The sequence below is a fragment of the Bactrocera oleae genome, chromosome 6, assembly GCF_042242935.1.
Source record: "Bactrocera oleae isolate idBacOlea1 chromosome 6, idBacOlea1, whole genome shotgun sequence".
Lineage (NCBI taxonomy): Eukaryota > Metazoa > Arthropoda > Insecta > Diptera > Tephritidae > Bactrocera > Bactrocera oleae.
Genome location: NC_091540.1, coordinates 36,638,171 through 36,647,295, shown reverse-complemented (window position 1 = coordinate 36,647,295; position 9,125 = coordinate 36,638,171). Strand labels below are relative to the sequence as shown.

Below are 9,125 nucleotides of genomic sequence, written 5' to 3'. Positions count from 1 at the left end.
ACAATGTGCATAATACCCGCTTAACACTTTCAAAGAAATACTTAAGTCGGGAATTCCCTAATCTAGTAAAATGTATTGAATACCCGCTACTAATATATTCAAGGCCAAATTTATTACAGGAATTTCCTAATCTTTCGGGAAGTATTAAAATCCCACACTTTTTTACTCCATATTTTTTTATTTTTTATAAAACATCCTTGAATTGATTACAATTCTTGTTTTAAATAAAATTATATTCGAACTAAATCCTTTGCGGTTAAAAGAAATAAATATGAAAGCATCCTAATATTTTATGTAAATATAAAAAAGTAAAGTTACCATTTTTATTAGATTCCATTTATGTATACTCGTATATTATTACATTTAATACCGCTATATGTTATTAAAAATTTATTAAGACTCTATTTTTAAGTTTATCTGCTTATTCACAATTTTTCAAAACATTTATATTACGCTAGGCATACATATTTTCATAACACATACAAAAAAAAGATAATAGAATTCAAATTTCTGAACGAATGGTATACAAGTACTTGTATTTTCTTTTGAAACCGAGCTCTCTTGAAACCATGAAAAGAATTTGAAAGTGAAAAGGAATGCTGAAAAGAGAAGCAGCGAGCTGTTACGAACAAGTGCAAAGCGTGTGACGCGAGCACGAGTGGCACGGTCCCTTCGTCTTTTCTCGTCGTCGCCTCGCCCACGGTTCGGGTTACAAAAGAATCTGTGTGTGAACTGGCACCTAGTTGTTGTCGTTGTTAAAGTCGCTTCGTTCTATATTCGTATTCTTGAAGTATATCGTAACGCCAAATAAAAGTTATCAAATTTTAAATTAAAATTACGAAAGTATGGTAACGCCGAATATCGTCATTGTGTTTTACATTGTTGTTTTGCATAAAATTATGAGGACCCAATTCTTCGTTTTCCGTCCACATCAGCATTCGAGGAAATATTCAAACCGTTACAACTGTTAAATTTTATAATTATCTCAAGCTGGATTTTTCTAAGAACTTCTATTTCTTCCAAAACTCACTCGTAGTAATGGTTCAAACAGTCACCGACATTCCTCCCTTCTGTACTTCCCGCTCGTATCAAACCAAATTTGTCAAAACTTATGCTCGTAGTTGCAACGCAGAAATTAGTGGTTCTCTTTTGTTTTTATTTCACCAATGTTGCCATTGTTCTATTTGTATACACGATTTTTCACACATTTAGTTTTTGAGTTATAACTTTTCATAGTGTAAAAGCTCAACATTAAAATCCAACTATTAAAAATAGTCTACCTATGTATAATAAATGTATTCTATTGTGATTTTGAGTTATTTTAAGACTATTTCAAATATATTCAAGTTTATTTTTTAATTACTACAAAATATCGAGTTTGGCAACCCTGCGTTACAAGAGATTGTTCTTTCACTCTCAGCTCACTCGTTTCTACTATCCAATTTTCGCGGATATCCTACCGTACGGTCTGTAGAAGCAGTGGTGAATGTTCATTTTGTATCAGCTGATGCGGTCCACGGTTTTGCGTCGGTGACTGTTTGAAGCATTAAACATTCACACGATACAGACGTCATGGAGCGCAACACTACATAGTCATACCAACTTTTAAATTTTAAGTTAAGTTTTCAGTTTTAATTAAAAGAAAGTTTTGTAACAAAAATGAATAAAATAAAAATACAAGTATGTAAGTCACCACAAAATATTTGAACAGTTTTGTGAATTTAAGTACATAATAGATAAGACAATGAGAACCACGGAATTTTATTTTTCGAGTTCAAGTCTTGATGACGAATAAATAAGATTGCGGCAGAATGTCTACATACATTTTTGCTATTCCAGATTCTATGTAAGTAACGTCTTGTTTTTTTTTTTCTAAAGTCTAAATTTAATATTGCTTTATAATTTTTTAAGGTTTGAAAACATATTCAGACTCGAAAAAAAAACGACTTTTCAATTTTACCTGGAACAAATCAGCCTAAAACTTAAACAAAGCTCGCGAAAAATTGCAATTGCGTCAACAATAAAATTAGCAACAACTGTACGGATTTTTGCGCTAGGGTCATATCAATTGAGAGTTGGAAATGATTTGAATCTTTCGTTCTCTCAGCCAACCTCTAGCAAAGTGTTGAACAGTATTTAAAACACAATTTGTAAGGATTGGGTGAAGTTTGAAATGTCCGAAGCTGAAGTAATGGCATTGAAAAGATATTTTTATGAAGAAGAATGAACACTGGAGGCATCGAGTGTGTAGATGGAACTCATATTAAAATAATTGTTCCCCGTAAAAATATCAAGCATTTGTATTACAACAGGAAAGATTTCTCTAGTATAAATGCAATGATTATAAATACTTGCTAATATGTCATTCAATGAAGTGTTACCTGATTTATATTTTTCTTGCAGCTTTGTGACCAGAAAATGCGAATTAGATATGTTTAGGATTATTTACATTAGTTTAAGATTATTTTCTAATAATGTCAACTCTAATCTGGCAATACTGTCTTATCTAAGCTTTATATTCGTCATCTCTCTTTTATCATTCATTTGTCTTTATAATTATCTTTGTTTACGCATACTTAAAGTTACGGTATTTTGAATTCCGTTAAACTCCTATAAATGTCAGAGGACTTGTGTGTACGACTCTCTTCTCTGATTGTAACTTGGTGCTGATTGTATTCGTCTCTGGTTTGGTGTCAAGCCAACCGGTCACAATCGTTAAAATCCCAATAAAGCATTGAGAACTCTACCCGCTGGTAATTTAATTATTTAACATTTTGGTGCCTCCTGTGAGGACAAATATTTTAATTTCATTTTGTAATTGCGGTGGTCTGGTTTCATGGCGGAGCTCAATTGGCGTTCATCGGCGGTGAAAGCAATAAAGCGCATACATGCACGTGTCTCGGAAGGTGTCATGGAAGGTCGTGATGTGTTTCATTTTCAACAAGAGCTCAAGTCGCTTAAATCACACTTTGAGCGCTTCATGGAGAACCATAATCGTCTGGTAGGAGGAGCTACGTCCTCCGAGATTGGGTCACATGATGCACTTTTGGAATCAGTAGAGGAGCTGTATACTGCGGCATGCAGTAGACTGAATCGTCTCATCGCATCGTCAAGGGTTGAATCTAATGTCGCTGACGGAGCGCACAATTGTCCCACAACATCTCTGGATGGCCATTTGGTGGATCTCAAATTGGACCCGTTAGCTATCCCGTTATTTGATGGAGACATGTGTAAATGGTTAGCGTTCAAAGATGCCTTTGAAACACTGGTACATAATTCGGCATACCCAGAAGCGTTCAAATTGGGAAAGCTTCGTCAGGCAGTCAATGCGGCTACTGTTCCGTTAATTGGGGGAATATATTCGGGTGGCTATCAAGAGGTGTGGAAAGCTCTAAAGGACCGCTATGACAATAAAAAGCAGCTAGCGGAAATACACGTATCCCGTTTTCTTAACCTTAAAACAGCTACCCATGAGTCATCACAATCGTTATTGGCTATTGTGGACACGGTTCATGAGTCGCTGCGTGCATTGCGTGTGATGGATATCCCCATATCTCAGTGGGATGCGTTAGCTGTACCAATAGTGGTGGCAAAGCTTCCGTCGGTAACTAAGAGAGATTGGTGTATGAGGTGCTCCACTACAGAAATTCCACAGTTAGAAGACCTATTGAAATTTCTAGAGAGACGTGCTCATAGCCTTGTTACTGAACCACCGGTCTCATTAATGGTTTCTCGTCAGCAACGACCAGTGAGGGCCCATGTGGCTTCCACGGAGGCAGCTCTGTGTGCTCATTGCGGGTTAGCGCATCGAATCGCCAGGTGTCCGACATTATTGGCTCTCAGTATCGAGCAGCGATTTGAAGCCCTTAAGAAAATGCAGATGTGTTACAACTGTTTACGTACAGGTCATTCTTATCGACAGTGTCCATCTAGTAGCTGTCGAAATTGTGGACGTAAGCATAACACGATCCTATGCCGAAACAAGTCCATCAACACGTCAACGTTTGCTTCTACGACTACGGCAGCCGCAGGCAATGAGGTACCTGCGGAGGTGCCAACAACCACAACGGCATGACTAGCCGCACCTGCGAGGCCCCTCGCTGCCAATCCAAAGCCGATAACCCTTTTAGCAACAGCGCGTGTATATGCCGTTGGAGAAGCATCGGTGCAGCGAGTGGCACGAGTTCTATGCGATCCCGGGTCACAGGTTAGCTTTGTGACGGATCGTCTAGCGAATTGTTTGCAGCTATATCGACGGAAATGTGATGTGAGGGTAGAAGGCGTAGGTGCTACCATCAATACTCGAGTGAAAGGCAGCGTTACGTTCACTCTGAGATCAACAACAACTAACTTTGAAATGCGAATTGATGCTTTGGTTTATCGTCCATTACTTCTCCAACTCCAGCAGTGAAGATTGACATAAACCAATGGCCATATTTGAGAGACATAGATTTGGCGGACAACCGTTTCGGTACGCCTGGAACTATCGACGTTCTGATCGGCGCGGACGTGTGGGGGCGACTCATTGAAGGTAAAGTCATTGGTGGAGGACCAGACGAACCTTTTGCCCAGCGTACCCGCTTTGGATGGGTGGTGTTTGGCCCAACAGCAGTGACCCTTCCTGCACAGGAATCATTGCTCACCCTAACCACTTCGCTAGACAGGGAGGACCACCGGTTGGAGGAACTGGTGTCCAAATTTTGGCAAATGGAGGAAATAGCAGTGGTTGACGATCTGCCAGAGAATGAATGTGCGCAGATCTTCGAGACCACTCATAGCCGTACCTTAGACGGCCGTTTATCGTACACTTACCTTTGCGACGAAAGGCAACGGAACTAGGTGACTCTTACGCACTGGCATTACGGCAATTTCATAGACTGGAGCGTCGCATGGTTGCGGATCCAGTCCTTAGGGAAAACTACATTTCATTTATGAGGGAGTATGCAGCACTCGGACACATGGAACTAGTACAACCACCTTATGATCATACCAATTGCTACTACATTCCTCATCATGCGGTCACAACGAAGTTCCGCGTGGTGTTCAACGCTTCGGCACCTACCAGCACTGGAATCTCACTGAACGATGTTCAACTGGTAGGTCCGACCCTACAGGATTCGCTGAGTAGTATACTTTTACGTTTTCGGCGATAACTGCGGACATAGAGAAGATGTTCAGGCAAGTATTGGTTGCATCTGAACATCGCGACTATCAACGAATTATATGGCGAGAGACTCCTGCAGACGAGATCCAGGTGTATCGCCTGAAGACCATCACATATGGCATGGCATGCAGTCCTTACAATGCAGTACGAGCCCTACAACAATGTGCTTATGATAATTCAGCTGTGGTTCCCGAAAGACAACAAGGGACGCGGGCTCGAGCTGCGATATTAACCTCGTTTTATGTTGACGACTTCTTAACGAGTTGTGAAAGCGTTACCGAAGCAGTGGAGCTGGCTAAGAACGTGGACGCCATCTTATCTGCGGGACAGTTCACTCTAAGAAAATGGAACTCGAACGATAGTCAGGTAATGATTCGTTTATCTAATGAGCCGTCACTTTCTAATTATGTCTTCCATGCTGGTGAGGCTTCCGTTTTGGGCTTAAGATGGGACGCACTGGAGGATCAGTTATTCTTTCGCGTCGATTTATGTCAAAGAGTAGAAATTCCAACGAAGCGCCGTGTACTCAGCGAGGTGGCATGACTCTTCGATCCTACTGGATTCTTATCGCCTGTTATCGTAACAGGGAAAATATTCATTCAGCGACTATGGTCTGCGGGTCTATCCTGGGACTCACCATTACCTGATGATCTTTGCCGCGAATAGCTGAAGTATCGGTCACAGCTTCCGGAGCTCAATCAAATTCGTATCGAACGGTGGATGGGAATGATTCCACGCGTTCAGACATCATTTCATGGGTTTTGCGATGCCAGTTCACATGCTTATGCAGCAGTTATTTACGCGAAGACATCGAACACGAACAGGCACGTACCAAAGTGGCACCACTTAAAATCGCTACCATTCCACGCCTGGAACTTGCGGCAGCGCTGCTTCTTGCCGAGACATTCCAGAACGTGCGAGATTCTTTGGGATTAGTTGACGTTCCCTACCATCTGTGGTCGGACTCAGCAATCGTATTGTGTTGGCTCAGGAAGGATCCAGCAACACTTAAACCATTTATATCAAATCGGGTTCGTAGAATACAGGAGCTGACATCCCCCGCCCGATGGCATCACATTCGTTCGGCTCATAACCCAGTTGATTGTGCCAGTAGAGGTATCACACCCGCCGAGCTATTAGTACATCCCCTTTGGTGGCATGGACCTAAGGAGGCAGAGATGATGTATGGGGACAGTAGTGATGTTCCTCTCAGCAAGGATGAGTCAGATGTTTTACTCGCCGAAAACCGAAATACAACCAAATTTATTGTACTCATTTCACATCCGGTGTATACTCGTCGTCCAAACGGACACGCTATTTTGTTAACTGAACGGTTCAGTAGTATCACTCGATTGTTGGGTACATTGGCCATTATACTGCGCTGGTTAAGAAGGCGTCGACACTTTCGTCAACCGGTGATCGTTGCTCAGGAGTTGGAAGACGCATTATACACTATAATCCGTTTAGAGCAAGAGGAACATTTTGCAAATGAAATTCGACAATTGACGTCTAGTTCAGGTTTGTCATCTTCCAGTCAGATAATACCTTTAAACCCATTTCTAGACAAGAACCAAATCCTCCGTGTGGGGGGACGCATCCAACAGGCCGAACTAGGGCATGATCAGCGATTCCCGATTATTTTGCCAAAGTCAACGCCGTTGGTCAAGCTTTTACTAAATCAGGCGCATGAGATTACACTGCATGGAGGCGCGCAACTCATGCTGGACACTCTTCGTCAACGCTTCTGGATTCTGAGTGCCAGGCAAGCAGTCAAGAGTTTCATCCATAACTGCACAGTATGCCGTCGTCATAGAGGGGAAGTCCTGAAGCAACAAATGGCTTCCTTACCCGGGCAGAGGATCAGAGCAGCAAGGCCGTTCACATCATCTGGTGTCGATTACTGTGGACCTTTTACGCTACGCATCGGAACGAAACGCTCTCGAACGCACATCAAGACGTACCTCGCAATATTCGTATGCATGGTTACCAAGGCCGTGCACATTGAGGTGGTTGATGACCTATCGGCACAGGCCTTTCTAGATACTTTTACTCGTTTCGTCAGCCGACGCGGTCCCTGCCGGGATTTATATAGTGACAATGGTACAGCCTTTGTTGGTGCCAACCGCCTTTTGAAGGAGGATCTTGCAGCATGGCAGGGTGAGAATAATCAGCGATCGTTAGCAGATTCGGGCACACGTTGGCATTTCATCACACCCAGTGCGCCACATCAAGGAGGCCTCTGGGAGGCTGCTGTGAAGTCCGCTAAGCATCATTTGACACGATGTGTGGGTACGCAGGTCATGTGGTATGGTCAACTACAGACACTAGCCGTAAGAATAGAGGCCTGTCTCAATTCCCGTCCTATAACCCCACTTTACGACGATCCTGAAGAGAAACTTGCATTAACCCCAGGTGATTTCCTGATTGGGTCGCCACTCCTAGCGGTCCCTGAACCAGATATCAACCATATTCCTAGCAACCGGCTGAAACAATGGCAATGGATACGTCAAATTCAACAAGGATTTTGGAAGCGGTGGAGTGAGGAGTATCTAACCATTCTGCAGAGACGCCACAAATGGTTTCGACGCACGAGGAATATAAGGGTGGACGATATCGTTCTAGTCAAACAAGAGAACCTGCCTCCCACTCACTGGTGCCTGGGTCGAGTGACAACACTACATCCCGGAGCGGATGGAGTGGTCCGCAATGTCACGTTGAGAACCGCTAGAGGATACATGAAACGAGCCATCCAGAAACTATGTCTATTGATAGAGAAGGAAGATTTCGAGTCGACCGACTCGACCGGGCAGGATGTTTAGGATTATTTACATTAGTTTAAGATTATTTTCTAATAATGTCAACTCTAATCTGGCAATACTGTCTTATCTAAGCTTTATATTCGTCATCTCTCTTTTATCATTCATTTGTCTTTATAATTATCTTTGTTTACGCATACTTAAAGTTACGGTATTTTGAATTCCGTTAAACTCCTATAAATGTCAGAGGACTTGTGTGTACGACTCTCTTCTCTGATTGTAACTTGGTGCTGATTGTATTCGTCTCTGGTTTGGTGTCAAGCCAACCGGTCACAATCGTTAAAATCCCAATAAAGCATTGAGAACTCTACCCGCTGGTAATTTAATTATTTAACAAGATATGTATGTAGAAGCCAGACATCTCAGCTCTGCGCACGCTCGAGTTAGAAGATTTCTGCAAGAAAGGCAAGATGCTGGTGAACGTAATTCTTGGATTCTTGGTTAGATATTCCACTTAATTTTATTGGAAACATTTTTAATGACATCATATAGGTCAGCGGCTGATCAAAGTGCAGAAAGCCATTTTAATTATATTTATGCAAAGGCTCGAAATATTATAGAGCTATAAATTTTAGTATAAAAATCATGCTTCCGATGTCTTCTTGTAGCACGTAAACTACACTATAAATTCCAACAAGTTACGAAAATCGCAAATTGTTGTGCTGCTCTTCACAATATTTGTATTCACCATAATGTTTATTTCTCTAATAACAATGTTGAAATGCCTTTCGATGCAGCTGAAAACCATAATGATGATAGTTATAATAGTAATATTCCACAGAAGCTGCTAGATTAAGAGATGTAAATAAAAACAATCTTCCATTATAAATCACATATTTTATTTAATTCAATGTATGCACTAGAAATAAAATGAACTCTTCATATTACGGAACGGAAGGAACGCAATATAGAATGTAAAATAAATAAAATGGAAAATAAATCTAATTAATTTGTTGCATTCAATTTTAAATCTAATACTTGTAGTTGTAGGTTTTTCTTTTAATTTCAGTATCAAGTTCCAATAAATGTTCTTTTTTCTGGGCTTTACTTTTGCATATTTTGAATCTTTCTTCCAATAAAAAATTCTTTCTTGTGTAATGAGACACATCTTTACATTAGTTAAAAATGGATTTTATGATATGCTC

General features: G+C 41.1%; 2 protein-coding genes across 4 annotated transcripts; both read left to right on the top strand.

Moving 5' to 3' along the window:
- Positions 1-1,373: 1,373 nt before the first annotated feature.
- LOC118681111 (uncharacterized) lies at positions 1,374-8,290 on the top strand. 3 transcript variants are annotated; one of them, XM_070112232.1, is made up of 3 exons: positions 1,374-1,680; positions 1,737-1,846; positions 1,912-8,290. In XM_070112232.1, exon 3 carries the CDS (start codon positions 6,343-6,345, stop codon positions 7,981-7,983), a length of 1,641 nt encoding a protein of 546 aa, XP_069968333.1. In that variant the 5' UTR covers positions 1,374-1,680; positions 1,737-1,846; positions 1,912-6,342; the 3' UTR covers positions 7,984-8,290. The 3 variants fall into 3 exon arrangements, with proteins under 3 accessions (XP_069968333.1, XP_069968334.1, XP_069968332.1); XM_070112233.1 differs by having other exon boundaries at positions 1,374-1,846; positions 1,912-5,530; positions 5,591-8,290; XM_070112231.1 differs by having other exon boundaries at positions 1,374-1,846.
- On the top strand, positions 2,837-4,075 carry LOC118680698 (uncharacterized). The gene has a single exon (XM_036361749.2). The coding sequence runs from the start codon at positions 2,837-2,839 to the stop codon at positions 4,073-4,075; it is 1,239 nt and encodes a 412-aa protein (XP_036217642.2).
- Positions 8,291-9,125: the final 835 nt, after the last annotated feature.

What these genes read in the sequence shown, in the direction of transcription:
- LOC118681111 (XM_070112232.1), top strand. Translation starts at nt 6,343, where the DNA reads ATGATGTATGGGGACAGTAGTGATGTTCCTCTCAGCAAGGATGAGTCA.
- LOC118680698 (XM_036361749.2), top strand. Translation starts at nt 2,837, where the DNA reads ATGGCGGAGCTCAATTGGCGTTCATCGGCGGTGAAAGCAATAAAGCGC.